The following is a 26956-nucleotide window of genomic DNA, read 5'->3' on the forward strand; positions in this document are numbered from 1 at the left end:
AGTTTACAGAACTATAAGTTCAATCCTGCCTGTCTTCCACTGTGCTTCTGATATACTCCCATCATACCCTGTAATGTTCCAGATCTCTCGGGATCTCTTCCCCACACTTGCCAAATTCCCTTCTTCCATACAGGTTTGTGAATTCCCATCTTCTAGCCTCCTGGTTCGCCTGCCCTGATGACAACCTGTCATTACTTTCCCATCTCCTTATCCCTCGTTTGGTGCTCTTGTAGCTTCTTTTCTGTTTCTTCTCAGATTTCTTTCTTCACTGTGTTATAGTTGCTTCACTACCAAAGGAAAGGGGGAAGCTTAGAGGTTACAAGTTACTTGCACCTTCTGACCACGTATGAAGTATTTGGTTAAACATTCAGCTTTTGCCACAGCACCCTGAAGCAGAGGAGGGCGGAGCTTGTGGCTAGCAATATATACTGCTTGATGTTATCAAAAGTAAGGCTCAGAAGTGAAGAGACCAGCTGGGGTTTACACCTTCCACCCGCAAGTCAAAAGAATACTCAGAGAAAGTGTGCATGGAACTATATTTAGAAAGCACAGTGCACACTTGAATTTCCAGAACTTGTTCATTCAAGGAGAAGAGTTTTATTCAATCATAAGTGTGAAATATGTAAAAAGTAAGGCTCAGGGCCGGATCAGCTCAATTTTGGAAGGTAAGGGTAAACCTTATGGGTGGGCAGATAGGCTTGCTATCTCTTCAAGGTGCCAGGAAGGTATTTGATCCCCCCAAAGGCCTAACTTTTAACCAAATCTTTTCATTGCAACATTAAAGATTCATAGGTTTGATTCAAGTAATTCTTTCTCATCAAAATATAAGTTCCTTGCTTGAGAATGTTGTCATTTGCATTCACCAGGAAAAGGAATAGTATTAATACCTTACAGAGTAAAAGGTGTTCAAATCTTTTCATGTTTTTGTGAGAGGCACAAGGGAAGAAAACTAGGGCATCAGGGACCCGAAATGGGTCAAGGGTAAAAAAAAAAAAAGAAATGGAGGTGAACAGAATTCTGCCAGTGGGGAAGAGAATACAGAGTGAAAGAACTAGGACCAAAAACAACCCCTTAGAAACTTTAACCTTAGGGGAAAGCTATAAGGGAAAATAAGACTTTATAAGGATGAGGAAAGAAAGGCTGGGAAGTGAGTTAGAAATGTTGGTTTACATGTCAAGAAGAGTAAAACAGGTAGAGAACATAAGGACACAGAAATGGCAAAATACAGGAATTTGATCACGCAAAAGAGAAGTGAAAATAAGGCATGAAACTTCACCTTGCAAGACAATTGGTTCTGAAGGGGGCACAAAAGAAAAAGAATCTTCTGGTGAAATGAGGAAGGGCCATATCTGGAGGAGGGTAAATAAATTTGGAAAGCTGGAGTGAAGAAGGGCACATTGGAGAATAGTGGAATAGAGAAATTTGAACAATATTGGTATTTAGTTTTCAGAGTGGGATAAAAGCATGAATTCAGGGGTTATTTCTAAACACAGAATAGAAGAAATAATCAGACACAACACTTCTCTCTTCTGAGAAGGAAATTACAAAAAATTATTTTAAATTGTTTAATTTGCAATATACATAATACTGGGATTGAGGTGCTTTCTGATGGGAATGCAACCTCTCGTTCAATATGGAATAGGAAGGTCAAGTTCATGAAGATGTTCTGACATGATTCTTGGAAACTCTGTGCCTTTGAGATTTCTCTACAGTGGCTACAATATGCATTTAATATATCTGTCTGTATATGAGTACATTTACTTCTGGAGGCTGTGGAACAGAGATTACACACTTTGGGGCTTTTTCTAACATTTTTTTAAAACCAGTTGTACAAATTCCATTAAGCTAAATTGCTCCTTAACAGCAAGAATCCAATCTTCAATTGGGTAGTTATCTCAGCAATGGGAAAAAAATTCACTCCCTACCAAATGGCATTCTGTCGTATGTAACTGGTTGTCTCTAAGTCCCCTAGTTTCCATTTCAATTCCATCGGCTTTTTAAGATGGTTACTGAGTTATTCAGATGGAAGGTCCATACTACACAGTTTGCCACTTATACTGGGATCTTGTCCTATTATATTGTGGATCACTATCCATTTAATGTAGGATATTTTCCCCCTTGTAAAGTAGACATGTTCATTGTGAATTAGACTGCATCAGCTCTAGGTTTCAAGAAATATGAACAATGCATTTAAATCTTGAGAATCATAGAATTAGAAGAAACCTTAGAACAAGTGTAAATTAAACCTTCTTATGTTAAAGACAGGGAAATTAAACCAGGGCCTGATGAGGGAACATGACTTATCTGAGGCTACCTGGTTACAGCTAGACCCAGGATAAGGCTGTGTATTGTCTAAAAACTGTTTCATTTACTCTTTTTTTTTTTTTTACAAACCATTAGGTAAACTTTATGCCTATGTCTTAAAGTTCAGATCTGAATGGCTTTTTTAGGCCCCAAATCAGGCTATTCCAGAATCTGTTTGCATAATAATTTCTAAGGATTTTGGTTAAGTGGGAAGAATGGAAGGAGGAGGAGTAACTCAGATACTCCGACCAGTGATACGGTCTGACATTAGTATTCTAATTAATTGTGGAGGTGGACTAACCCCAATACTACCATAAATGAGTAAGAAAATGAGACTTACTTCCCAGCCTGACTTGCTGATTAGACAACTGCATAAAAAATTGAATAAGAATCATGAGTCCAGGTTCTTTATCTGGCCTGTTCCTCTCTCTTTAGCTTAGCCTCTGAGCTTAGCAGAAGACATTTTGGGGCTTTATATATTGTTAGTAGGATTATATAACTCTAGGCTCTGGAGAATTTTTTAGGAACAATTATCATGATGCTTTTCATAAAGAGGACTTTGCCAGACAAATATTATGACAATCAGTAAAAAGTTAAAAAGGACTATAATATCACAGACAAATGGGGAGTTAATCTTGGTAACTCTTAAGATGAAAGTTCATGGAGTTCTATGGCCAAAATAGACAGTAACAATTCCTTCTGTCCTAAGATCTAGCTCAGATAGATTCAATAGTAAATATTATTAACCATAAGTTTGTTTTTCCTGGAAATTGTACATAGAATATTTATATATAAGCCACCTGGTCATCATTTATCTACTATGTCTATGATATTGGGAAGCAGTAAAACCACGCAATAATATAGACTTTGTGTTGTGAGTGCCGGAAATGAGATAAATGTTTCTTTGGGGGAAAAATCGGAGAGTAGGGGCAAAAGCGAAATACTCGGTTAGCTGACAACGGTTAGACAAGGAGTTCCCTCTTCGTAGAGCATTCTCTTCCCAACCGCACATTTTTCTTTTTTCCACTTCCTTGATGATCACAGACCACTGGGTCTCTGCAAATTCACATTTTCACAGGGAGGAAGTCGGAAGTAGTTGGAGCGCCGGAGTCGCCTTGGGGGCAGACCAGCCATCTGCCGGCAAATCTCATCTAGAAAAGAAGCAGAGGGTGATGGGATAAGAATGGAGAAAGATCCCAAGGGCTCATATTTTAAGAGAACGAGAAGACTCCAGTGTTGTGGAGTGAAAACAGAGAGAAATAGATCTGAGTTAGAATCCCAGCCCTGCCACCTACTAGTTATTTACCACTTACTAGAAAGTTTCTTAATTTTTTTGAACGTCACTATCCTTTCCTGTAAAATAAGTATTAAAATACCTGCCTCATCAGTTTAGTTGTAGTAAAGTGAAACAATGTATGCAAAGTACCTAGCACAGGTGGTCAGTCAATGTTACTTTCCTTTATACATTTAGCTCATACTTTTTCTATTCAGTGACTTATTGAGTAGCAAAAAATGAGGTCCAATCACTATATATTTAAGTGTTTACCTTGTACAAATAGCTAACTTAACTAAGTCCCCAGAGACACTTGAAAGTGCTTAGAGTCCCCAATACTCATCCTCCATCTCAAGGTGCTTCCCTTGCAGGTGTCTTGCACAGAACCATTGGGGACAAGCAGCAAATTTCCTTCTGCGAAGTTAAGTACAGCTCTTACTCAGCAACTCAGTGCAAGGCGGGCTGCTGAGTCAGAAGTGGCCTGTCTGTGGTACCCTCTCCAACCACAGCCACCTTTGGGGGCAGGCAATGGGGAAGGTGAGAAGTATTTTTGTTCCCACAATACATGGTAACACAGTTTTGACCCTTTTGTTTTTATAAAGTCTCTCTACCTTCCTTTACCTTGAGAATTTCACAATGAGCAATGTAAAAGGTACTTTGGAAGTGGTAGATTGTTTATAATATAGCTGGTTTCTAAGTGCTCAGTCTATTTCTAATTGAATTATGTGTTTTTTGTTTGTTTATTCTTTTGAGTTACAAACATGGGTGCAGACTAGTAGAATCTATTATTTGTAATGGCTGACTTGCCCTTTTTACCTGGAACCCCAGTGAATGATCTTCAATACAACCAGAGCTTCAGAAATCTCTATCTTTGTCCAGGAGAGATTGGGAGTTACAGTCTAATTGGAAAAAGATCTGGGAGTACTTTTTGTAGGGTTATGTTTCTATATTAAAATGCTGTTTTATTTGGATTACTTATTTGTGGTAACTTGGTTGAACGGGGACTGATGGAAGTTAGGCGGGTGGTCAAAAGGCCTCCTCCAAAGCCAGACTTGGGATCAATTAACATTGTGTCCTTATTTAACTCTATCATAACTGTCCCTTCCTCCACCAAAAACACAGACATCATCTTACCTTTCATAGCTTCATGTTCTTTACAGACAAGACGGGAGCAGATCTCATTGTTGATGATGTACATGCGTCGTAAACTGCCATAGTCCCAATGTCATAGTTAAGGAAGGAGACAGAAAGAAGCATTGAGAAGAAGAAATAGCCTAAGCCTAGGATGCCTCTTTAATTCCTGTATTCCCCACTCTTCTTTATCTGAATTTCCTAATTATTTCAGAAAATGGTATTACTCTCCTTAGTGACACTTTGCACAAATTTAATACTTTCTCTTTCCCACTATTTTCTACCTTCAGACTTGGATCTTTCATTTCAACCCTTTTTTCTATGAGGTAACAAATTCAATGTACTTGTGTTTCTCTCACGACTGTCCTTCTTCTAGCCCTTTTTATTTGCCCTCTAGCACCTGGACTTGTTAGTCAGCCTGTTTTCTGTATACCTCCACCCAGGCTCCAGGTTCTATCTGGTGCCTTCAGGAATAGCTAGGAGGGTTATGCTAAAATCTTCTGCCCCTCCATAATGAGTAGCCACTGTGGAAGACTGAAATTCTGTAGTGGCTACTCATTGAATAATTGCCAATATGAAAGCACTATCATGGAAGATGCTCTCTTGGTATTCTGGGGTCTCTTACCTGGTAAAGCATAACTGATGAACGCATTGCTTGATTGGCCGATGCACAGAGTAGAGTCTTGTGCAAGCAAATTTCTCATCCCGGCAGTCTGAAGGAGCTTGGCACAAAAAAATAGGGAGAAGCATAACAAACAAGAAAAATACAAACAAAGGATTAAAGGGATGGAGGAGGACAGATAAAGTGGGAAAAACATACAGAGTACCTTATTTTTCAGACTGTAAGACACATTCCCCCCAATTTGGAAGGAAAAGGGGGTATGTCTTATAGTCTGAATGTAGCTTACCTGGCTTGCTGTGGGGGAGCCGGGGGGCAGTGGAGCGGGGTCACAGGTTATTAAATATTTTACCACAGTTTTTGCTTCAAATTTTTTTCCTATTTTCCTCCTCTAAAACCTAGGTGTGTTTTATGGTCTGGCATGTCTTATAGTCCTAAAAATATGGTAGTCTCTACAGAGAATCATAAGTTGGGGTACTTCCTTCCTGGTCACCAAAGCAGAGTAATAGGAAATTTACTAAAATGAAATTTAGGTGCTTCCCTACCTGCAAGCAGAAGTGGCTAAAATAATCTCTGAGGGCTCTTCTAGGTAAAAGTCCTTCTAGGGTTATCCAGGTGAAATTTCAAACCAAAATGCTAATAATCCTATTCTGAAGAGCGAGAGTTCTAAGATAGGCAACTATTTTTCAACCCTAGCTGCACATCAGAATTAGGGTACGTTAGAGAAAGCAACTTTAGCCTTGATGTCTATAGTAATACTGAGTCTTTGCAGTCAGTTCCCAATGCCCTAACCAAATAAAGTCCAAAGGATTGTTTTGGGATCATGCCAACAGTGGTTCAATCTTTTGACCATGACTTTTAGGACAGGAGCTCATATCAAAATGCAAAGGTAGAGGTAGAGGAGAAGAATAAAGGATACTAAAAGTATTCTTTGAGAACAATGGGAAGTAAACTAGATGATATACCCTCCAAAGAACAGGAAGGTAAGGAATCCTCAGGAAGAAAAAAAAGTTTAGAAAAAAGACATGCAAAAAACAATTATACCTGTGACGTTAATTTTATCATTGGGTGAGGCTGGAAGGAAAAAATTTTATTCAGTTATTATTAGTTCTAGAAGTCAACTACTCTGTAGTTGAGACCCATGTGGGTCACCCATGCAGATAAGGAAACAGGTGAGTTAATAACTCTTTAGCAGCTTCTAAAAGAAAACCCGTAATGGTTTATTTTAATTCACACAACTGAAGAGATTTAGAAGTTAGGATGGGAAATATGATTCTACCTTTCTCTCCTGGACAGTTGACAAATGTATTATATTGAGAGTATCTTTGTGTTGTCGACAATAAACAAATTCAGTAGGGACTCAAGCAAAGAGCCTTATGCTCAGAAGAGCCTCATCCTGGAGCTAAAAAGACAAAAGGTTTTTGTCCTATAGAAGCTCTTCTTCTGAAGAAATTTTCTTCTCTGTAAATCGGATACACCATTGTGTGCTCTTTGATAAAATTTATTCAGTAAAGAATAGCAAGGGCCATAGCCATAGCCAAACCTAACCCAGGGCCTGGTTAAATGTGGTACTAGTTTGTAGAATGGAGAACAAATCAAATAGCAGAGGAGTCTTGAGGGAATAGACTAACTATGGGAGTTACCTGTAAAAATGTGATTGGAAGAGTTTCTAATAGGATACTACAGGAAGTGGGCTAGGTGATCCCATCTATTCCTTGGTTTCAGTTGCAAGTTTATGTGCAGAGAATTCTCAAATTCATACTTCTAGCCCAAATCTCTCTTCTAAGCTTCAAACCTAAAAATCCAGCTGCCATGTTATAAAAGAGTTCATGAATTTTTCAAACATTCTTCAAATCAAACATATCCCAAACTGACTTAATTATTTTTCCTTTTACCAATTCAAATTGTTCTTTCGTGAATGGTACTACCATCCACCCAATAGCCACCATTTACTTAATGGCAATCTGAATATTATCTCAAAGCCTCTTCTCTTTAAAAGACTTTATTTATTTATTTTCAGAGAGAGGGGTAGGGAGAGAGAAAGAGGGGGAGAGAAACAGCAACATATGTGAGAAACATCAATCTGTTGCCTCTCACACGAATGGGCCTGCAACTCAGGCATCTGCCCTGACAGGGAATTGAACTGGCAACCTTTCAGTTCACAGGCTGGCACTCAATCCACTAAGCCACACCAGCCAGGGCGATCTCTTTTTTCCTTACAGCTCACATTCAATTCTCACTACCTCTACCTTATTTCAGGCCACCATCTTTTATTGGGACTAGTGCAATGTCATCCTCATCAGTTTTCCAATTCACAAACCTGATTGAAAACTTCCTTTGCATATACTATACTCTGGTTTTCATTCCCAGCCTATGCCTTTGCCCAGATTATTTTCTTCACTGCAAAGCTCTGCTCTTCCCCCCTGTATCCACTTGATTCACTTCAACTTGTCTTTCAAGAAGCAATTTAGCCAAATTGCCCTCTAGAAAAGCCTTGCCTAACTTCCAACATGGAATGTAGTCAAGGAGTCTTTTATATTTGTTCACTTCTTTATTATATTTGTTCATTTGGGTATCTTGTCTATTTCACTAAAAATACCTAGGAGAAGAAAACTAGTTTTGTTCACTTATATATCCCTGGCACATAAGCAGCAAAACCTGTTAGTTTCTATCTCCTTTTCTCACGTCCTACCACTCATCCCTCGTGGTTTTGACCCTAACGGTACAAAAAACTCAGTTTCCCCAATATACCAAGCTCTGTTTTGCTTTCACGTGTTTGAACAGCTATTACCTTTGGCTGGAACGCACACCCCCTTCATGATTGCCTGGCTTGCTCCAGTTCTTTCAAAATTCAGTTCAACCATTACTTCTAGAAAGTTTTTCTTTATCTCCCCATGTATTTCTTTGTTTATCTGTCTTGCCTTTACTAGTCTTAGGAACTATGAAAGATCACATATTGGGGTTTTGTATATCAAACACTTAGCACAGGGCCTGCTTGTTAGGGGATCAAACATGTAATTAATTTAAATTGAACTGTTGGAAGGAACTGCTGCAGAAACTGTACCCCTGTCTATTTAGGATTCTTCACCAGCTGTACTGCCTTCTATAATGGGCTCTGGGGAAAGCCCAGAATGGCCCCAGTGGCCCTGGGATCCCAGCTCTGAACTCACCCAGGTCATCTGTGGAAGGCGTGATATCAGCCAGAACTGAAAAGGCACAAAACAGCAGGTGTAAGACGGGCTTTGAATTGTCAAGAAGGAAGGCAGCATGAAAAAAAAGGAGAATGGAGATATTAGGGCAAGGTCAAGCCTACAACTGGCTTTGTGTATTATCTCCAATGAGGTAATTGAAGTAACTGTGAATTTTTTTGCAGAGTATTTGTTTTATTGACATTATACTAATTTTGGGGAGCTTTTATCATTCATGCCTTATTTTAGCTATTAATCTACTTTGTTCCTCCTTCTAGAAGACTAGGGACCCCTCTTCCTTTTACCCCACTGTCACTCAGCAACATGCCCACCATCCCTCTATGTCTTTCCCAGAGATAAAAATATAGGATTAACTCAAGTGCTGGAGTAAATATTGTGAATATTGAGAATCATGCCATTTTCAAAGAACTAGTAAAACTTACCTGTTTCATCTGTAGGGGGTTCATTTACCAGATCTGCAAAGATACAACACAGAGAATAAAAAAATGCAGGTAGAAAGGGAAGCAGGATAAGGGATGATTATCTAAGGAGACAAGAAAGACTGAGGTGAAAGAATGTGGATTGTGGGGGCAAATGTAAAGGACTCACAGAAGGAAATGGAGGAGAGAAAAAGATTGGACATGTTTACAGCATCGGTGGCATCTAAGATAAACAGTAAGCTCTGCATGGTTCAGGGTGCCCACCAACCTCTTTTCTAGTCTTCGTTATTCTTTGTATAGACATCATCATCAATCCTCCTATCCCCAGTATGAAAGCAAAGAAATTAAAGGGGTAGCTTACTAGGATCGTCTGTGAATGTTTCTTGAGTCACTTGAGTTACTAAATAAAAAAATCAGAAAACATTTTCTGAGCACTCTCTTTACCCCTCCCATCCTCGCATTCCCAGTAAGTGAAATTGTCTAGCACAGTGGCCAACACAAAGTATCCCACAATTGTTTTTCTTTGTTTGTTTCCCAGCCCAAGTCCTTTCCTCTGTAACACAAACAAATGTCATAGTTTCCTACTTCCATGAATATACCCATGCAGTCCTTGGCTTAGAATAATGTTTTTCCTTTGTCTTTTTAGAGGAATGAATAAACTAAACTACAGGCCCATCAGATAATCCTCCACAGGCACCCCTTTCTCATTTAGATTTTGGTTCAGCATTAGATGGCAGGAAAAACTTACATTATTTTATTGTCCTAACAGATGATAAAATATTTGGCTAATCCAAGTTAACTATGTGCCAGGCACTGTTTAAATCCCTGTTTTTACAGATGATAAAACTGAGCACCAAAAGAATAAATAATTTACCCAAGATCATAGAACTTGTTAATAAGTAGAATGGATTGATGACCTTTTGCTATGCTTACTCAAAATGAAAATTATCTTTTCCTAAGGCATTGATTTTGATATTTATAATTCTGATGTAATTGGATATCAGTCTAATGATATGCTCATATACAAGGGTGTTCATAAAAGGTGAAGTTGGTAATTTTATGATGCTCAGTGAGAAGCAAGGTGAAGAGTGGGGAGGGAAACTGCATGTGTTAGTAGACAATGCCTTGCAATTAATTGATCTTGGAAATCAAAGGCAGGAGGAGAAGGAGTAAAAATAGTCCAGGACTTACAGTGGAATATACTGGGATAAACTAAGAAAATGGTATCTAGCCCTGGCTGGTGTAGCTCAGTGGATTGATCGCGGGCTGTGAACCAAAGCATTGCAGGTTCAATTCCCAGTCAGGGCACATGCCTAGGTTAAAGGCCATGGCCCCCAGTAACCGCACATTGATGTTTCTCTCTCTCTCTCTCCCACCCTTCCCTCTCTAAAAATAAATAAATTAAATCTTAAAAAAAAGAAAATGGTATCTAAAACTGTAAATAATAGCACTTCCTAGAGCAACTTCATTTGAATTAAAAAGGCAAAATAACAAAGCAGTGTTAACACTGAAATAGCAAATATGGACTCCCGGCCAAGATGAAGGTATAGGTAGATATGCTTTGCTTCCTTGTACAACCAAAAGAAGGATAACGACCAGTTAAAAACCCAAAACAAAAAAAAACTGCCAGAAAATCAAACTGTATGGAAGTCCAACAACCAAGGATTTGAAGAAGAAACATTTATCCAGACTGGTAGGAGGGATGGAGACAGGCAGCTGAGGCAGAGAGGACACAGGGCCAGGCAACGGTCAGCAGACTGGGCAGGCAAGGCAGCAGCTGGTGGACCAGGCATGTCCCACATTCATGTGCCAATAAACCAGAAGGAACAACTGAGGAGTGAGACATACTGCACGACCCAGGGTTCCAGCACGGGAAATAAAGCCTCAAAACCTCTGGCTGTGAAAATCCACAGGGGGGTTGCAGTGGTGGAAGAAACTGCCAGTCTCACAGGAGAGTCCACTGGAGGGTCCCACAGGGTGTTAGAATGTACACAAGCCCACCTACCTGAGAATAAGCACCGGGGCTGCTCCTGAAAGGACACAACTTGCTTGTGGGAAGCAGGGGAAGTGACTGAAAGCAGGGTGAGAGCCCAGCAAACAGCATTGTGTTCTCTCTGACCCCTCCCCCACATACAGCACCACGATGCAGCAAATTGGATTGCCCCAACCTGGCAAATCCTAAGGCTCCACCCCTTAAAACATAACAGGTATGCAGAGACAAAGAAATATGGCCCAAATGAAAGAACAGACCAAAACTCCAGGAAAAAAACTAAGCAAGGAGATAGCCAACCTATCAGATGCAGAATTCAAAACACTGGTAATTAGGATGCTTACAGAAATGATTTGAGTACGTGTGAAAAATAAAGGAAGAAGTGAAGGCTGTACAAAATTAAATACAGAAAAACATACAGGGAACAACAGTGAAGGGAAGGAAGCTGGGACTCAAATCAACGATCTGATGCAAAAGGAAGAAATAAACATTCAACCGGAACAGAATGAAAAAACAAGAATTCAAAAAAATGAGGAAAGGCTTAGGAACCTCTGGGACAACTTTAAATGTTAAACATCTGAATCATGGGGGTGCCAACAAAAGAAGAGGAAGAGCAAGAAATTGAAAAGTTATTTGCAAACATAATGAAGGAGAACTTCCCCAATCTGGCAAAGGAAATAGACATGCAAGTCCAGAACACTCAGAGAGTTCCAAACAAGTTGGATTCAAAGAAGAACACATCAAGACCATAATAATTAAATTACTAAGATTAAAGATAAGAAGAAAATCTTAAAAGCAGCAAGAGAAAAGAAGAGAATTACCTATAAAGGAGTTCCCATAAGACAATTAGCTGATTTCTCAAAAGAAATATTGCAGGCAAGAAGGGGCTGGATAGAAGTATCCAAAGTCATGAAAAGCAAGGGCCTACATCCAAGATTACTCTATCCAGCAAAACTTTCCTTTAGAATGGAAGGGCAGATAAAGTGCTTCCCAGATGAGATCAAGTTAAAGGAGTTCATCACCACCAAGTCCTTATTGAAATGTTAAAGGCACTATCTAAGAAAAAGAAGATGATCAAAACTTTTAACAGTAAAATGACAACAAACACAACTATCAACAACTGAAACTAAAAAATCAAAAACAAAAACAAACTGAGCAAACAACTAGAACAGGAACAGATTCACAGAAATAGAGATCACATGGAAGATTACCAGCGGGGGGCGGGGAGAATGGAGGAAAAGGTACAGGGAATAAGAAGCATAATTGGTAGGTACAAAATAGACAGGGGGAGGTTGAGAACAGTATGGGAAATGGAGAAGCCAAAGAACTTATATGTATTACCCACAGACATGAACTAAGGGCAGGGAGAGGGGTGATGCTGGAGGAAATGAAGGTACCAGGCAAAGAGGGATAAAGGGAAGGAAAAAATAAATGGGACAACTGTTTTAGCATAATCAATAAAATATACTTAAAAAAAAAAAACAAAACCCAAATAGCAAACATCCCATCTATAATGATCCTTCACTGTAGAAAGCTTATAGTCATAATCTATCTTACCCACTAGAGGTCAGCAAATTCACATAGTTTGGTTTGACCTTTTTTTTAACCTCAGTCTAAATGTCAGATTTAAATTGGATGAGAATAACGTTTTAATAAAGCACATCAGAGTTATTGATCATTGTGGTAGAAGCAAAACACAAAACATTATGAAGAAACTTGCCTCCCTCACCCCCCTTCCTCGCTAACTGCTTACCTCATCCCTTTTAAAAGAAATTCCAGACAGAAAAATCATTTGATCTGACAATAGAGAATTTTTGTCTTGAACACTCAGTATAAACTTTCTTTTTTCAGCACAACTATTGATGAAAGGAATCCAGGTCTCTTTCAATCCCACAGGATATTTAAAAAACCACTGACCTGAATCATTCCAGAGACTAGGAGGGGAGGGGAGCCTCTCGGGATGTAGTCCAGCCTGGCCCTGGTTCCCTTTCTCTAGCCACATTCCAGTCCAGCCACTCACAGAAACAGCAGGGAGAGCAAAGGGGTTGAGTGTGCGTCCCAGCTGTCTCAGGATTTCAGGACCCAGTACTGCTTTCCTGCATGTCTTTCAGCTTCCCCAGCTTCCCCATATCCCTTGTCTGCCTACCTTTTCCATGAGCTTCCACTATGTAAATAACTTGTCTAGAATGTATGTCCTCTGAAAAGAAAGCTTAAGGAGACATTTTCATCTTATGTTATAATATTTCTGATAGAAAAGCATCACAAGGTCATAAAATAGGACTGGACCTTACCCAGCCCAGAGAAATGAATTCAGATGTTTGGTTTTACTGGTGCTGAAATCTGATGACCTAGGTTCAGAAATTTAGGGATTCAGACCTATTCACTCACAACAGAGAAAAAACATTTTTATTTCTATATTTTTATCTTCTGTTCCAGAACTCACATGATATAAAAAATTATATCATGCTCCAGTGCATACATAAAACTGAAACAAGTTTAAAGATAATAATTTACTCTTGTGATAGACTTGCATGTACTCTATTTTTATTTTAATCTATTCTAATTCTTTTAAAAAATACCAGTTGGGATCCACTAATTTGATTTAATGACCTATTAATGGGTTACATACTGTTGTGCTCACAAGGATTGGGGAAAGTAAGAGATAAATTTTAATTACTATAGGGTATGCACTATACATGGGTATAATGCTTACATACCATGCACAATAATTCCCATGTATAATGTGCACAAAACATGGGTGCGTGTTATACATGGGGCACATTATACATGGCAATATACAATATGCTGAATGTTTGGAGGCAGAGTAGAGATGCTAACTGGAGTTTCCTTGTTTAAGTTGAAGGAAGCAATCCTTGGAAGCAAAAACTTTGGGGTTCTGTCCAATTGTGCCACAATTTCACAGTAGTGTTAAGATGACTTCTCATCCTGTCTTTGCATTTTAGTTTCTCCACTGTTATACATGGATAGGCAAATGCTTTCTGTTAGAATTAGTGGGTGTTTTTTGAGCAAGATAAGAATTGTATAGAGGAAAGCAGAAGCAAGAGATGGGCATAGAGGAGGTCTTGGGAAACATTTTTCAGTAGATTAAAAAAAAAGTTAAGGTTTTATGAATGGAATAATAGGATTGTGGAGAGTACTGAATTAGATCCTATTTCCCACACCTTGGCAAATATCTCTGTATTACTGACCACGCATTTATATAACCCCGATAAGCCCAGGTCCAAGGGTTTACCTACCTTCTCCTTGACCACTGACTCCTAGAGGTGTCCAGTTTGTACCAAAGGGAGGAGAAAAAGAGATGTGAATGATTCCAGCTCTATACCCCAAAAAGCTTTTATGAAATAAACCAGAAAATGATGGGGAAATGGTTGTACTTTATCTTTTTATGTGGTTCAATAAAAAATCATTCTGGTAATTAGTACTTCACACAAACATGGAAAAACTCAAGAAAGACAATGAATTCCTGAGAACCCCTGCTCCATTTACCCTGACTCAGCATGCCTTCTCGCTCTCATTCCCAGCAGAAGGAATGGGGTCCTGTTCCACAGGGAGGGCCCACAGCCTTTTTCATGTGGCCTGTCCTTCTGTCCCCACAGACATCCCACTAGCTGCACTGCTGAGCAAGGCAAAAAAAATTGCTTTCTCAAAGTCTCTATCTGGCAGAATAAGACAATCCAACAGAGTAGGATTTTTTTTTTTAAATCCATCGTTCATTTTCTATGGCTGATCTTTTAACCAGCTTCTGTGAAATCTGTGAAGATCATTTTCCTTTTGTGTATAGATTTGGCACATATTTTTGGTGTGTGTGTGAATATATATATGTGTGTGTACACTGGTGCCAGTGTGTGTTACATGTTACTGTTTTTCTACAGGATTTAAATTTGGTCTAGTTTCTTATCAGGTGGTCTCTATATGTGTGTGCATGCATTTGTGTTATTAGCTTCTTTTTCCTTTGGTATTTGTTTACTTGGGTATTTATGTGTGTGACCCTCTTTTGGATAACATGCATTTGTGAGTAACTTCATTTCACTTTAGTTTCATAACTCTTGGTGTATCTTTTCCCAAGTCTGAGGTCATCTCTTGCCATATCCCTGCCCTTTTTTCTTTAACACAAAATCTATTCCTTTCTTCCCTTTCACAGCAATTCTGGAACTCAAGAGCAAACATCTCTCTCCCAGTTCCCCTCAACCTCCTTTCATTCCATTCTCTAACATACGCCTCCAGACACATGTATAGCTGGGGAGCTAGCATTTCATGAAGAAAAGAATAAAGGTAGAGACTCACCCGAGGGAATGATGAATGCAGTGAGAAACAGCAGCACCGTGTGTCCCAAGAGCAGCATATCTAACAGGGTGGTGGGAAGAGCAGACACTGTAATGCTCAGACACATCAGCATCTTAGTTCTAGGAAAGGATGTCTGTGGCCCCTGTCTCTTTGTCCTCCCAGGAGCTTTCCTGGTCCCCCATATGATTCAAACTGTTTCTCTCTTATCTTTCCCCCAACATTTAGTTCCCAATTTAAAGCCCATTCTTTGATCACTTACCGTTCTCTCTCCCATTACTTATTTCTACCAAGTCAGGAGAAATTTTATGTTCTAAATGGTCCATACTTGCCCCTACGCTGTGGTTTCTTTCACCCCTAGGGTCTGATCTTATCTTTTGACGTCTATGTCTTGTATATATCATCTGCTCATTTTCACGTCTTCTTTCATTTGAATTTCATGAATTCAAATGAATTGGGGCATCTGCTCAATTTTAAATGCAGTGACATTCCCCATTGCCCCCCTCCAACCCTTCAATGCATACACACATACACACACATGCACACACACAAATACACACACTCTGTCTATTCAGAGTTTTATACAATCAAACAACTCACTGTCTATGGTCCTCTGCTCTTTCCACCGAGTCCTTTGGCTGCTGACTGTGTCTCTCCCCTTCTCACGCTATTCCCACTTTGGCTGGAGAGTAAGATGAACAGGGCCACTCCCTGGGAAGGACTTCAAATTTGGCCTCCTGAAACAATGAGATGAGGGAGAGTGAGAGAGAGAGAGCAAGAGAGGGAGAGAACAAGAGAGTGAGAGAGAGAGCCAGGCTACAGGAGTGCAATGAGGCTGAAATGAGAAGGGGGATGGGACTTTGCAGTCACTCACACCCTCATTCCAAAGGTTATGACCACATTGGTGAGAGATACTGCTGTTCCTTAGAAGGGTTGGCCCAAGTTCGTGTATGCCTTTCTTCCATGAGCTTATTTTCCCTCTCGCAATCTGGCCCCCCCACCCCCTACACCCCTTCCCTGGGGTTTCTTCTTACCTAATTGGTTCTACCTCATCCTTGGAATGTTTTACTGCACATTACCAGAATCTGTTCCTATCTATGACGATCTTCCCTGTTTGAATCATTTTTGCATCCTCCTTCCTTGCTTTGTTCTTTTTGGAAATTCCTCTATTCAACACCAACAGATTTCTCTGTATCCCTGTATTTATCTTCTCTCTTTGACTCTTTCTTGACCCATACATTCAGACTCTTGTTTTTTTCTTCCCCTAGAAATCGTATTTATTCCCACATCCAACCAAAAACAGACACTGTATGAGTTCTGTCCAAGAAGAAGGTTGGTTGTCTTAGGGTTGGAAAAAGTTGAGGAACACAGTACCCCCTGTATCATTTTGAAATGTGGAGGAGCTCTGTGAGAGGAGGTGCCAGCTGTATTCTGTCTTTTGGCTTTAAGTTTTTGCTAAGAATCTTGGTTTCTGGAGTCTTAAGTACAAAAATGCCAACAGAAGCCCAAAGAAAACTGAGAGCCAAGTTTGTGTTTATTTGCTTGACTTACTTTCCACCAGTACTTTTCCTCATGTCGTGTAATATGTAGACAATACTTTCTCAGATCCAGGAGTTTTAAAGGTTTTGTATTTGCTCTTATTCATAGAAACTCCACGGTTAGACCATTAAAGTGTCTCCACTTTGCCCCTAGCATTGTGGCTCAGTTGGTTGAGTGTCATTCTGTACAGTGAAAAGTCACCTGGTCTTTAGTCAGGGCACATGCCTGGGATGTGGATTTGGTCCCTAGTCGGGGCACCTACATGAGGCAACCAATCAATGTTTCTCTCTCATAGCAATGTTTTTCTCTCTCTTTCTTTTTTCCTTCTCCTCTTTCTAAAAATAAATAAAATCTTTTTAAAAATACAATAAAATTTCTCCACTTTGAAGAGAAACAACCTGAATTATAGAAACTCATATGTGAGGAGTGGTTAACCTTATATGCACTTGAAGTGTGTAAGTGTCAAGGTGTCTGTTCAGTCCTGTAGCCTATGCCATGTATCTCCCTAATGAGCTAACTTAGAGAAGAGTACAGATGGACACAGAGAGCAGGTAGTTTTAATCAGTTCAAGACCAGAAGAAAGGAAGGTAAATGACAAAGGAAGGAGGGACAGAAGGGAAGGAGGAAGGAAAGACAAAAGCTAACTTTTACCTGTTTTTTTTAGCTGTTTAGTGGAAGGAAAAGAGAGCAATGGACATAATGAGATGTAAGCAAGTGGCACCTCTGGTTCCTTTGAGGGAGATGTTAGTGTTCCATTTTTGAGATACATGGATTTTGCTGAGTCCCTAGAACAATTGGAGTACAAACCCAGCTCTTTACTGATCTGCTTGGCCCAGAACTTGCACTTCTTCCATCTGCTCTGCAGTGAGAGTACAGAGGCTGGAAAACAGATGTGATTGTAGTCTGGGGAGAGTCAGGGAAAGCAAAGGCAGGGGTGGGGGTGGGGGTGGGGGAAAAAACAAAAAAGGCAGATGCAAAGCAGACCTAAGCAGGACATATAATAAAGAGCCTAGAGCAACAATCATGTTTTCCATGAAGTTCAGACAGATGGAGAAACTGAACTAAGGCCAATCATTTGGCAGGGACAGCAATGACCTCAATGTGCTGGCCTGGCTAGAGACTGTGGTGCAGGAAAGCCTCCCCAGGCAGTGGGAGGGGGCGCTCTCCTGGGGTCCTGGGAGGGAGTCTGAAGTTAGGGCAGTGAAAATGGAACAGAATGTTTACAGCCAGGCAGAGGGAGAAGGCAGGCAGGGAGCAAAGGAAAGGAGAGGAAGCAAAGCGAGAACTGGTAGAAGAGCAGAAACCACCATCTATTCCTGGGCCTCAACAGCGTGTAGGAATGCAGTTTGTTTCAAAGTACTTTGGTTATTTTTTTTTCCTTCATGGCAGCTATGGCAGCTCCCCATTTGTTTTGGAGCCCAGGCTTGGATCCCTAGGTGAGGAGAACCTCAGATTTACTTTGCCGGAGGTGATTTGGTCAAACACTGTTCTATTATGTTATCAGTTTATCATTGAATTACATGAAGTCAGAGTCAGTATCATTGGTCAAAAACGAGCGACTGTCAACCACACATGTGAGCCTATAATTTTCTGAGGTGCTCACTGACGCTGGGGAAGAGCTCTCTGGGCAGCAGAACTCCTGTTAGACTCAGACCAGGTCTCTCCTGGGTAAAGAGCACATTCTCCAGCAACAGGAAAGTCCTCCATGGAAATCATGGGCAGGTGCAGAACTGCCTTTAATAAAGGCAACCTAATGTTTGAGTTACTTAGGAAAATTTTAGTTTTCAAAAAAGGTCTCCAAGCAATGGAAGATGGGCAAAGTGCGAAGGAAGAGAAGGGAGACATAGATAGAAGACAGCACACTGGATTTATTCATCTGTTTATTGGCCTGTGAAGAATACACCCACTAGCTGAAGGCCTCTGGGCAAATGTACAGAAATGTTATTACTATGTCCAATCCAACTAAATTAAACCCAGGGCCTAAACACACACATACAAATGTCCATAAAAGGAAGGAAAGGAGGGAGGAGGGTTATATGAGGTGGGGGTGGAGGGAGGGAGGGAAGAGAGAGCAGTGTGTGTAGAGGAATGAAGCAATAGAGTCGAGACAGCCAAATCGAAAAGATGGACTCAGCACAGGAGTTAGGAGGCAGCCAACATATGTCCTCAGAAAACTTGGGCTCCGGAGAACTCCCCGCTTCTTAGTACTCCATACCTGTGATCACACACTGTTCTTCATGCCTCTGCACATCACACTCACTGTTTCTTTCTTTCTGTGATATCCTTTCCCCAAGTCTAGTAGCTAAAGGCTTCTGTGTACACGAAAGTCCAGGTTAGAGGCTGCCTCTTCGCTTTGCTTCTTGGCCCCCTTTGCTTCTAAAGAATTAACCATCCCTTCTATTGAGCAACCTCTTTGTTTTTAATAATTGTGTCATCAACTTTTTATATTCTTTTGCATATTCATGTTTTGGGTTAGACTGAGAGTTCTTTGATAGCAGAGGCTAAATTTTACTTACCTGTACCTAACAACTCACAATTGTGCCATTTGAATTGAATTGAGGTGAAGACTTGAAGTAGTAATTTCCTATTTCAAGATAGGAACATTCAATATCTGAGTCAAATGCAAAGAAGTAGAGGATAAAGTTCTAAGAAGAAAGTAGTTTGAGAGTACAGCAAGTGGAACGACTGGACAATGCGTTGACGGGACAGCGGGGGAACAGAAGAAGAGGAGATAGGCAGAGCAAGTGAGCAACAGTTATCCCAGAAATGAAGGAATTTCAGCATGAAGGCTGTCATTAAAATCAGCGCATGTAAAACGTATGTAACTTAATGTCTACAGTAATTAGTGCTTTTGTCTCATTCTGCTTTGTATACATATTCTGATGGTGCTAGTTGTCTTGCGTTGTTACACCCACACTCCCTTGACCATGAAAACAGAAAATGCTTGATCCAAGTCCAGGATTCTGTTAAGGTTCCTGAAACAGAACCCATAACAAAAGTTTTGAATAAACAACAAAACTGGCTACACACAAACAAAATAGGACAAATATTAGAAATTCATTAACATGGAGGAAATCTCCATCTTCCCTTCCTACCCATACATAAAAAACCCAGTCAAACAAAAACAGAAAGAGTCTGGAATTTGCAAATATGGAAAAAAAACAGGAAAGTCTATATTTCCATAATTATTCACAAATGTATATAGTTATTTGGTTTATTATAGTTATATGATTAATATATACTTATATTTTTTATAGATTATATGGGCTGGGTAGCCTGCAAGGTGGCTGCCAACGATCCCTACCTCCTATTCTCCAGGCCCTTATGCAATTCTCACCCTTCAGCATGGGTGAATTCAGGGACTACTAGCAAATAGAATGCAGCAGAGACAGCGGGACTTTGGCTTCCAGTTCTGGGCTTCTCTCCTGATCTTTTGCTTGCTTGTTTGCTCTGAACAAAGCCAGCTGCCACGGTGTGAACTACTCTATAGAAATGCCCATGTGGCAAGAATGAATGTCTCTAGCCAACAGCCAGCAACCTAAAGCCTGCCAAAAAGCCATGTAAATGAACTTGGAAGTGGATATTCTCTGTTGAGGCTTGAGAAGAAGATGGGGGGCTGGGTGAAAAAGGTTAAGGGATTAAGCAAAAAGAAACAAAATAGAAAAGTACAACATACAAATGATGTATTATAGAATCATATACCTGAAACCTATATAACTGTATTAGTCAATGTCACCCCAATAAATTCAATAAAAAAGAAGAAGACTGTAGCCCCAGATAGCACCTTGACTATATAGCCTTGTGAGATGCCCTGAGCCAGAGGCACACAGCTGAATTGTCCTTGGATTCCTAATCGACAGAAACTTTGGGAACATAAATGTTTGCTGTCTTAAGCTTCTAAATAGATAACTAATATGTCCTATAATTACAATTCTATACATAATTATTTTATCTATTATATAAATATAATGTGTGTATTTATAACTATATAGTATATAATATAATTATTAAGATAAAGGATTGTAAATTAGCTGTTATGTATGTTAGTTATAATATATTAGTTAATTATAATAACTAATGTTTATGGAACACTTACAATATGCTAGGCCCTGTGCTAAAAAGTATGATTATGCTCCTTTTAAAATTAGTATGTTCAGAGGAAAGGAAAAAGAGAGATTACAGAAATCTATCTATGAATCCTAATTCATTATGATTCTCATGTGAATCATAATTTACTATGAATCAAACACTTTATTAATTTAATATTACAACTTACTTGAAATGTAGAAAATCTGATGAGAGACTATAGAACTAAATGATCAGAAAATTTAGTTTATGAGAAAGAATTAAAGAAATTTAAGTTATTTTGCCTGGAGAAGAAAACCTGAAGGAAAAATTCAATAAATTTTTAATGTACATTATTTTGAAGATTTTGGTAACTTTATATTTACTGCTTCCACAAAAATTAGGAAAGAATAAAAATAAACTCAATAAAGGATAGCACAGGGAATATAGTCAATATTTTAGTAATGGTGTCAGATGGATATGAGATTTATTGGGATGATCACTTAGTTATATGGCATCTAATCACTGGGGTGTACATCTGAAACTATGTAATATTGTATGGCAATTATAATTGAAAAGTAAAAAAGACTTAAAAATTAAATAAAATAAATCTATTTTCAAGCTTAGTTTAAAAAAATTTTATTGATTGATTTTAGAGAGAGAAAGAGAGAAACACCAATCTATTGTTCCACATGCTTGTTGTATGTGATGGGAGATTGAACCTGCAATCTTGGTGTATTGGAGACGCCCTAATCAACCCCACTACCTGGCCAGGGCTCACTCTAGCCTTTCTATTATGGGCATTTGGTAAAGAGCAGAAATAAAACACAACATTTTACCATTATGTTACTTACATTTTCTAAGGAAAGTCACAGCAATTAGTTCTTTGGAGATAGACTTCCTCTCCAGTGACTTGGCATTGATACATTTCTAGAAACAGAATGATGAATTGGATGATTAATCAAAGTTAGAACTGAATGTTGTCACAGGGAAATTGGAATTTGCTTGTTGTTCAGTGGGGTCACCTGTATCTTTTAAATTTCCTGGTGTAAGAGTAAAGGAGGCTACTAGACCCGTCCTGAGAATGGTGACAGGCAGAAGTGCAGTGCTACTTTTCCAAATGCTATATACTGTTTGGTTATTATGAACCTTTGAAATCTTTCCACTTGAAGATCCTCCTCCCAAGTTCCCTCAATAGTGTCAATAAACCACACCAAAACTTAGTGACTTAAAAGAATAATTAATTATTTTCCATGATTTTCTATGTCGATTAGGGAGTAACGGTGTTGGCTGCAAGATCCAAAATGGCCTCATTCAGATGGCTAGTTGGTGCCACCCACCATCAGGAATCTCTGGTGGGATTGATGGCAAAGAGTTCTCTTCCATGTTGTGTGTCTGGACCTGACCCACTTGGCTTCAGAGAGCATGGCTGTGGGCTGAGAGAGGGAGCGTGCCAAAGAGCAGGGGAAGAAACTGCAAATCTCTTAAGATTCAGTCTCAGAAGTTTCCCAGCATTACTTCCACCATGTTCTATTGGTCAAAATAAGTCAACAGAGCCAGTTTCCATTTAAGGGCAGGACAAATGTATGCTACCTCTTGATGGGACGAATGGCAAGAAATGTGTAGCCATCTTGTGTGTGTGTGTGTGTGTGTGTGTGTGTGTGTGTGTAGTCATCTTTAATCCATCTCCATGCCTCTGAAGTTAAACTGAATCTTTCAATGGACTAGATAAGTACCAAACAAGGGACACTGTAGCTTGCCCTTTCCCCAAAAACTAAGTCACTTCCCTTGACAGTTCTAAGCAAAGTTGTCACACAAAGATCTCTTTCAGGCTCAATATTATAGATAAATCTTAGCTTTATTTTCCTGTTTTCTTCAATATGAAGCATTGTTAACCAATCCCTCTTTTGTGAAATTTTCTTTTCCTTTGAGATCTATGACATCACATCCCTTGTTTTCCTCTTAGTTCTACTCAGTGTTCTTTCACAATTCCTTTTCTTCTGTTTACGCTTAAATGTGGGTAGTTTCCAAGGTTCATGTCCCAGCCACCTCTCTTTTGACTATACTCTTTTTCTTATTAATCACACCCACTCCCATGTATTTATTTGCCATCTATTGGCATCTACTGATTTATGCTCCCAGGTCTATACCACAGTCTCATCTACACCAAACTCTGGAGCTCTCCATTGGAATGTGCAAGAGCACATCTCTATGTGCATGTCCCCATAGGCACCTTGAAGTCAGTCAGCCCTTACTGGTAAGAAAGCAGAATCCTTACGCAGACTGGGGAAATGCTAAAGGACAGGCTCTAGGCTGAGCTTCTGGGAGTAACTATGGGAGACTCTATTGCTCCTCGTACCACCTTCCAAATCAAGATGTTGTCATTCAGGCACTAGAACCACCCTGGCTCTGCCACACCAGCAAGGTGAACCTTCACTTCCTGCCTCTTTTCTCACTTCACTTGGTTTTGAATTAAGTCTTGTGCTAATGCTCATGGCTGCTGGAAAGTAAATCACATTAAAACTCTAGGTAGAGTAGAGTCTAGGGTATGTAGTTTTTAGTTTTCCACTCTCTGTAATGCAGGAAGATGAACAAGAAGGAAGTTTGAAGAAATGTTGAGAAAGCTAAATTACAATATCTTAGCATGTCTAAAACTGAGACATCACTTTCTCTGCACAGCCCACCCTCACTTGGACTGCCCAGTTACCCAATTGAAATATGTGAATCATCTTCAGTTTCCTCAATTTCTCTTTTTCCTTCACTTTAGGTCCCAATATGCACACACGTACCCTTTGTCATCAAAATCCTCCTTATATCTTTCAAAGCCATCCATTCTCTTCATTATTTCCATCACCATTTAGTTCAGTCTAATTGTTGCTGTAACAAGAATCCTAACTAGTGTCCCAGTTCCAGTGTCACCCATTCTACTCATAATACAAAGCATCAAGAGCAAGAGTTCTAGCATTAATCTAAGTCAGCATCTCGCTTAAAAACCTTAAAGACTCTTTATTTTTAGTATATGGATGGAACGTGCACACGTGCCTATTTATAATATTTTTGTCTCTCATCACCAGTGCTCCAACACCATCCCCCCAATACATCTGCACCTTGATTTCCAACCGTACTGAATTACCTGTAGTTCTGCAAAAGCTCCAAGCTCTTTCATGCTTCTAAGCCTTTGGACATGTTACATTTTATTTGCAACACCTCTACCATAATTCTTATTTCTCTATAATCCTTATGGTTCAGTTGCCTAATTTCTACTCATAATTTATAAGCCAGCTTGGGCAATATCTCCTTTGGATAACTTCCCAGAGGGTCACCACTACAATGAGTGACTCACTGTGGACAGACCCTTTGTTTACTGTTGTATGGCCAAAGCAAGCCCAGGGGCTCACTCACTGCATCCCATCAGGAGGACGTGTGGTGTGTGGAGGGGAGAGGCTGTATTTCCTAAAAGTGGGCACAAGAGGGCAACAAATAACTTCTAGACCAGTTTTGCAGTTACAGGTTTTAATTGTGTGGTGTTTTTTGTTTGTTTGTTTTTTTTTAATTTTTAAAGAGAGAAGAAAGGAGGGAGAAAGACAGGGAGAGAAACATTGATCAGTTACCTCTCATACATACACAACTGACCTTACCCCACAATTTAGGCCTGTGCCCAGACTGGGAATCAAGCTGGGGACCTTTTGCTTTGGGGGACAGGAGTCACCTGGTCAGGGCTATCCTTGTTTTTTCATAAATCCCATTTACTTTTCCAACTGACTGCTGATAGAGTTCATGTAGCATGACTCTCAATGTATACCTGAGAGGAGGGAAGATTCCTAATGACTCAGAACTGTATTTCATTTATATTCTGGTTGTCTTCTCAATGCCAGACACTTCACTAAGTATTGGTAATTTTAAAAAGATAAAACAGTTTCTACATTCAAGGAATCAAGAAATTAATGGGAAAAAGAAGTGATTCTGAATTTTCTTTATTCCCTGTCATATAAAGAAACAAGTGATTTAACCCATTTTCATCAGTAGCAATGGCTGTTTAAGACAATAGAAAGGCTAGCTGTTGGGCACGTGTAAGATGAAACTTAGGATCTCCTAAATGATTGACATATTTGAAAAGCACAGTCACCACCAACCCAGCAAATTCCTTGCCAAGTAATTCTAGGATGGCTGGAGAAGCATGCTCCTTCTTAAGCCCATTGCTTTTCTTTCCCCTTTTATCTTAAATAGACTATTTTTTAGAGCCGTTTTATGTTCATAGCAAAATTGAAAAGTGGAAAGTACAGAGAATTCTCATATACCCTCTGGCCCACATACCCATATCCTCCATACAATGCTCAACTGCAAAGTGACCCCTCACGTAAACTCTGGGCTTTGGGTGATGATGATATGTCACTACGCATTCTTCAGTTACAATAAATGCACCTTTCTGTACATCCTGCTGTATGTTCTATGGATTTTGACAAATTTATAATGACATGTATCCGCCATTACAGTAACATATTAGTTTCACTGTCTTAAAAAATACTCTGTGCTCTGTCCTACTCTCTAAGCCCCAACAACGACTGCCTTATAGTTAGGTCTTTTCCTGGTATATATACTGTTGGAATAAAACAGTAGGTATTAGACTGTTCCATGTCTTGCCCTATGCATCTGTTCAATTTAGCTGCTCCAGTTGTAGCCTTTCTAGTAAACGTGTAATAATAAGTAAAGCACTCTCCTGAGTTCTGTGAGCTATTCTAGCAAACTATTGAACTCGAGGAAGGGGTTTTAAGAACACCAGATTTATAGCCAGCTGGTCAAAAGTATGGGAAGCAGAGCTTGCAATTGGCATACGAGATGGGAGCAGTCCTTTGGGATTGAGCCCTTACCTCTGGGATCTGACATTAACTCACTCCAGGTAGACAGTGTCACCAAGCTGGTGTTTGAAAATTGATCAATGTGGGGGGAAAACCCATACAATTTGTTCAGTGTACTAATATGCATTTTTGACTTAACAGAATTTTTAACTTAGGATAGGTTTATGGGGCTGTAACCCCCATCACAAGTTGAGGAGCATCTGTACTTAACTAAGTTTCTGAATTCTGGAGGGATTAAGTGGCAAAAAAAGTAAATGTTTCAATTTTGCTTACAAAAATAGACATTAAAAAAATTCATGTAAGTCATAGAGAGCTTAAGAGCAAAAAAAAAAAAAAAAGAATTTCCTTGAATCTGGAAAACAAATATGAAGGAACTAGCAACATTTCCAAGAAAAAATTATAAGAATAATAACCATCCCCATTAGTTCATTCAATCCTATGTTATTAATTCAGGTTCTTCTTGAACACATATTTTCCATTTGTTCTAGAAATTCTTACCCAGTTTAGTGGTATGATCTTAAAGTTATCAGAAATTTGTATTCTAGATACTTGTCAGAGTCCTTTCCTTGAATCTCTGAATACAAAGCTTTGTTTGCAAAAGCATCAGCAAAAAAATAATTGTCTGGAAGGAACAAAAAGGCTAACACAACAACAAAAGGCCGTGGTGAAAGATCTGCTGAGAGCTCATTTGGTAAGGAAATGTAGTTATTTCTATGGCACGTAACAATTTAAGATAATGATTGGACAGTGAGCATTGACAAATTTCTATAAATTTCAAACAATTTCTGGAATACCTATATCAGTGAGGTATACCCATACACATATAAACTAAGAAGGTTCACCATCACATATTTGATAATACTCCCCTTAATTTACATACCATATAAACCTGATTAGTTTAACATCTCTCTTGTACAAGGTAAGAGACAAATCCTTTGAGATATTCTGGGTGGATTTTGTATTATTTCTAGAACTGCATTTCTGTTCACATAAAAATTGGATTTATAAGGCAAGTATAATTGTTTTTGATCCCTCCAAGAACTGCTTGCAACCTAAATGATGTTGAGGGGCTGACTCGCCCATCCAACTACATTATTTTCAATTTGCTTCCTTATATCAGGGACATTCCCAACTAAGATAGAAGTCAAGACTTTTATGTCCTAGATTTAGAGCTGTGTATCTTTGGAATGTTTTTATAAATGCTTCCACAATGGCTTCAGAATGTTTTTCTTTTCCTCCGGGTACATGG

General features: G+C 39.3%; 2 protein-coding genes across 8 annotated transcripts in view; one reads left to right on the forward strand and one right to left on the reverse strand.

The window, feature by feature from the left end:
* The window catches only part of RIMKLB (ribosomal modification protein rimK like family member B), a 118508-nt gene that overhangs the window by 33290 nt on the left and 58262 nt on the right, over positions 1-26956 (forward strand). Inside the window, exon 1 of one of the 2 annotated variants that reach the window (XM_045839650.1) lies at positions 19553-19603. The exons of the other annotated variant lie outside the window; for it this stretch is intronic. The gene's annotated coding sequence lies outside the window, so the exon portion shown is untranslated. Of the gene's footprint in view, positions 1-19552; positions 19604-26956 lie in introns of those variants that run through there. 2 annotated transcript variants of the gene reach the window in all.
* On the reverse strand, positions 1552-16054 carry MFAP5 (microfibril associated protein 5). 6 transcript variants are annotated; one of them, XM_045839653.1, is made up of 10 exons: positions 15848-16054; positions 15251-15310; positions 14203-14223; positions 9317-9355; positions 8959-8991; positions 8498-8533; positions 6372-6401; positions 5334-5430; positions 4712-4785; positions 1552-3455 (listed from the first exon to the last, which is right to left on the reverse strand). In XM_045839653.1, exons 2-10 carry the CDS (start codon positions 15306-15308, stop codon positions 3343-3345), a joined length of 501 nt encoding a protein of 166 aa, XP_045695609.1. In that variant the 5' UTR covers positions 15309-15310; positions 15848-16054; the 3' UTR covers positions 1552-3342. The 6 variants fall into 6 exon arrangements, with proteins under 6 accessions (XP_045695609.1, XP_045695611.1, XP_045695614.1 ...); XM_045839655.1 differs by lacking the exon at positions 9317-9355 and having other exon boundaries at positions 15848-16017; XM_045839658.1 differs by lacking the exon at positions 9317-9355 and having other exon boundaries at positions 8498-8567; positions 15848-16017.

Source organism: Phyllostomus hastatus, unplaced genomic scaffold, assembly GCF_019186645.2.
Source record: "Phyllostomus hastatus isolate PE091 unplaced genomic scaffold, TTU_PhHast_1.1 phas_contig_308, whole genome shotgun sequence".
Lineage (NCBI taxonomy): Eukaryota > Metazoa > Chordata > Mammalia > Chiroptera > Phyllostomidae > Phyllostomus > Phyllostomus hastatus.